Source organism: Trachurus trachurus, assembly GCF_905171665.1.
Source record: "Trachurus trachurus genome assembly, chromosome: 11".
NCBI classification, from domain to species: Eukaryota; Metazoa; Chordata; class Actinopteri; order Carangiformes; family Carangidae; genus Trachurus; species Trachurus trachurus.
In genome coordinates this window covers 20787989-20792795 of record NC_139904.1, presented here as the reverse complement: position 1 = coordinate 20792795, position 4807 = coordinate 20787989, and the positions used below count along the sequence as shown (strand labels likewise).

General features: G+C 40.7%; 1 protein-coding gene across 1 annotated transcript; it reads right to left on the bottom strand.

Annotated features, from left to right (window-relative positions):
* Positions 1-599: 599 nt before the first annotated feature.
* Positions 600-4544, bottom strand: LOC310993481 (sodium-dependent neutral amino acid transporter B(0)AT1-like; the record flags this gene model as incomplete). The annotated part of the gene is made up of 12 exons (XM_083981837.1): positions 600-758; positions 860-1022; positions 1491-1650; positions 1750-1954; positions 2046-2202; positions 2309-2437; positions 2526-2638; positions 2998-3108; positions 3220-3401; positions 3498-3635; positions 3866-4006; positions 4346-4544. 12 exons carry the CDS (start codon positions 4542-4544, stop codon positions 600-602), a joined length of 1857 nt encoding a protein of 618 aa, XP_083837963.1.
* Positions 4545-4807: the final 263 nt, after the last annotated feature.

Below are 4807 nucleotides of genomic sequence, written 5' to 3'. Positions count from 1 at the left end.
TACCGCTAACCGCCACACGCTTTTTGAAGGTTTTGAACCTCCTTGTAACCTGCATTACCCCACAGCTCTGAGAAAGCTATACCAGATCCACAAAAAAGTTCTTACAGTAGTGTTTTAGTTTTGAAGGGTTTATTCAAAATCACAGTTACAACAGGAAATATTGCATGTGCAAGTGTTCTCAGGCAAAAATAATTTAAAGTACCAGACAGCTCATAATATACTACATTGTTTCCTTAAATACGGTAACACATATTTCTTCAAATTGCAAGCAACCACTTAATTTTGCACCTATATCTGAACTGATGAGTTGATTATTCGCAAGTAAGTAAGTACAATGCTGTAATGTACACTGGACATTAACATTTTACAAAAAGAAAAGAAATAGACAAAACAGAAGTAGACTGATGACATGAATGTTGTCATGTTTACATTATGTCAGAGGTTCAAACAAGAATCCAGTCTTTTTTTTTTTTTTTTTTTTTTACAAAGTATCAAAATAAAAAAATATGTCTTGAAATATGCTTATAATAAACTAACAATAAACATATTCGATTTTTTTTTTTTTTACAGTTTGAGACAGAGGCTAGTTGTTTTTCTAGCTAGTCATCACTGTAGTCCTTCTGCTTGCAGCATTTATTCTGGATGAATTTGAAGAGGGCAAAAACTGGGATAGATAAACTGGGAACTCCAGCCAGAATGAAGACGATGACGTAGATCCAGGAGGGATATGGACGTAGTTCAAGGGTAGGGAACTTCTCCTGTAGCCAGAGTCAAGAGAACATTTTGTGATTTTCAGCAAAGTATCAAAGAAAACATTCAGTAAGATAAGGGAAAGCGATACATGGTAATGGAAACTTACCGCCTCCTGGTCCCAGACCAAATAGGTGAGTGTCTTTGAGACTTGGGTGATGAAGTAGAAAATCAAGATGACGATCATTATAAGGGGGCTGACCACTCTCCATGTCACCTGCCAGAAAATATTGGGCTTGTGGCCAATCATAAACTCAATGTCCTTGTTAAACCTGCGTGGAGGCAATAAGAGGGAGATTTTATGTCAGCTAAGCATGTACGAAATCATCTATAAAAGATGACGTTGTATTTTTATAAGTAACGGTAAATAAAGCAAGAGATTGATGCGTTTACAAGAGCTCTTTACTGGTCTTTTGATGGGCTTCAAAGAAACACAACTGTATTAGAAACATCTTTCTACTATTGTAGCTTTAAAAACAAACAAACAAAAATAAACTTCTGATGGATGTGATGCACTTTCTCTGTTCCAAGGTCTGAACAGTCAGAACACATCACCCTGTTATTTCATGCCTGGTTACCAACAACGATAGCATGTTGCTTTTCACCGTGTGAGGTTGTGTGTATATGCATGTGTGTGTCATGTGTGGCCAAATGAGGTCCTGTTGAAGACATGATATGTCTGTTTTGTCATCACCATGGCATCATGACTTTACATGTGGTCATTTATTGGACAGACTTACCTATCTATGCCATAAACGTAGATAACAGCAATCATTTCACAGAATCCAATGACCAGAAGGGGAATGGAGCCTGCGAAGTTGTCAAAAAGAGCTAGCCAGTAGTTTCCAGAGCCCTGAGCAAATATGAGCCCAACAGCAAAAGAAATAAAGCAGGTCAGACCTGAAAAAAAGAAGGCAAAAAGTGTGATTACACTCAAATCTCTATAGATCAGAACTAACCTCACATGAAAATGTATTACTTAATTCATAGTAAAATTACCACAGAAAGCTTCTTTGGTCCATGTCCGTGGCAACACTCCTAGGTCCTGCAGAGGGACCACCACTCCCTCAATGTTGCCAAACATGGTTGAGAGGCCAAGGCAGAAGAGCATGATGAAGAAGAGAACCGCCCAGAGAGGAGAAACAGGCATCTTGATGATGGCCTCTGTGAACACGATGAAGGCCAATCCTGTTCCCTCCACACCCTGAAGACACAAACATCACATATAGCATCACGTCTCATCTATGTGAGACTAAAACTAGAGATTTTGGTTGAACTTATTGATTTTTACTGACCTGACTGAGGAAAGTCTGCATGTCACAGAACTGCAGTTGCAAGTCTTGGATGACATTTGGATTTGTCTGGTTGTGATGAGCCAGAACCTCTTTGTAGTTGTTCTCTGTGATGTTTCCTTCAGGATAGTTGAAGGCATTCATCAGCTTCAAGATGTTGCTGCGACAAAAGAACAACAGAGAGAGAGAGAGAGACAGATGAGTTCAGTCTGATATAGGTAAGTGAGTGACTCAGATTTTGTTTCTTTTGAGAAATTGAAACTCACTCTCCCATGCAGTCATCAAATTTTTCTGTGGCCCTGAAGCCGATGATAGAGTAGATAACGGTTGCAGAGAACACTGAGGTGCAGCCATTGATGATAGAGATGAGAACAGCATCCTGCTCGCAGTTGTTACTACAAGAAAATAGCAATCATGTTAGAGGGGTGAACAAGTGTTCAAAACAGTGCTCATTGTGTAACTGCAGCAGATTCTGTTACTCACTTAATCGAGTTGTAACTGGAGAAAGAGATGAGACCTCCAAAAGCCAGAGAGAAGGAGTAGAACACCTGAGCACCTGCATCCAACCAGGTTGATGGATTCATTAACTCATCCACCTAAAAACAATCATTATTGGTTAAGGTGTCTCAGAATGTGCTGGCAGTATAATGTTTTATAGAATTTGCATTGCCACTTTTATCAGTGCGTATGTTACTGTGTAATTGTACATTGCATTGGAAGTAATTGATGTGCCTTTAAATATGAAGCTAGAGTTAGCTCAGCACACAGACTGAAAATAGCTAGCATGGTTTGGTTTGGTCTTAAGATAACAAAATTCACTCCAAAACTCACCACCTGACATTTACCTTTTTATGAGTCATAAAATAAAGTATCAGTCTATTCATCTTAAGGGAATAACAAAACATCACATTATGAGTTACAGTGACAAACGCTGATTGGTGTTTACAGTGCTTACATCTGGTGTGAAGAGAAACTTGAGCCCCGCTAGAGAACCTTTCAGAGTCAGTCCTCTGATAAGGAAGATGGTGAGGACCACATATGGCAGAGTGGATGTGATGTACACAGCCTGAGAAACGAGTAAATAACAAAAATAATCAAAAGGTATAATATTGAATTAACTTCGACACAAAAGCAGGGATCATCCCCACATTGAATTGCTGTGATGTGACTTGCAGACCTTTCCAGTGGTCTCGATGCCCCGAATGCAGCAGACATAGAGTAGAGACCAGGCAGACAGCAGGGACAACACCATCCACCACTGCAGACCCCCAGACTCATCAATAGCTGTTGTAGTGTTCAGAGTCTCCCTGTACCAGAAGTAGTCGACGGTGCTGCTCCGAGCACACTCCTCTACCAGACCTAGACAGAACCAAATAGTGAAGAACTGGATGTCAGAAACCTTCAACATTTGTTTTTCACTCAGTCTGACTTCAGTCTTGATAGATGGAGGAATACCTGTCCTGTTGGCATTGAGAGGACACTGGCTCCAAGGCAGAGGGCTTTGAAAGGAATTGAAGAGATACCACATGATCCAGGCCATGATGGTGTTGTAGTACAAAGCCACCAAAAATGAGACCAGCATGGATGCAATACCTGAAAAATTGAAGCAAAGAGTTTATTGGTATAGTGGTACTGCATCTGTGCTAGCTGCTCTAGGCTGTAGTACATGCTGATCCTAAGTGTCTCTACCACATACCGAGTAATTGTTTTGATGGTTCAGTCAGGATGAAAGTGTTGCACATTACTACCTTCCCTAGGGCATTTGCATGTGCTTTTTATTCATTCATTTTTATGATGTTTTTTTTGTTTTTTTGTTTACCCACCAAGTCCTGTCAGGTAGGGACTGATTGATCTCCACACTCCCATGCTGCCTTTCCTGAGACGCTGACCGATGGCAAACTCCAGGTGCAACAGTGGGATTCCCTCCAGAACCAGTAGGATCAGAAAGGGGATCATAAATGCTCCTAGAGGTAAAACATTTGCATCATAATAAGACAACACCACGGTGAGTGGTTGACTTTATTTAGTAATTGAATGTGAGTAAATAAAAAGCAGCTGACACTATTTACAAAAGTATTCCTATAAAACACACCCACAAAACTGTAAAAAGCATGTTTTATCTATTCTAGGTACAATATGAGTCAAGAGTCAGACTTGCATGTTAACTTTTTGATGCACAGGTTCCTTCATTTGTGTAGCTACAGTTAACTGTGTTATTATGTGTTACACACTTGGATTTATTTTCTTAATATTTTATGAATCAAGAACTCAATCAGAAAGTATCCAGTCCCTTTCCATCTTACCTCCTCCATGACTTTGACACAGGTATGGGAACCTCCAGACGTTGCCAAGTCCCACACAGAAGCCCACACATGTGAGCAGGTACTGGGCTTTGTTGTCCCATTTGGGCCGGTCCCCAGCCTCCTCCTTCTCCATCCTCTCCAGGTCCTTGTGAGAGGGGATCCGCAAATCCAGTCCGGGGTTTGGTATCTTAAGCTTCATGGCCGCTTTTTGTAAATTTCCAAATAGTGAGTTGTATTTGAAAAATGTAGCCGTGGACTCTTCCAATTGGTTAGCAGTAGTTTGTTTGGTGCTTCCCTGCAAACTTTCAAAACCTACAATCTTCTCTGGTGGAAGCTGTTACTGATTCTCTAGTGAGAGTCCCTCTCTCTCAGAGTCCTACACCCCTACTGAGTGTCTTGGGAAGGGGCACTGAGGCTTTTGCTGGAACCTATGAATGGAAGGGTTAGTAAACTGTAAGGAAG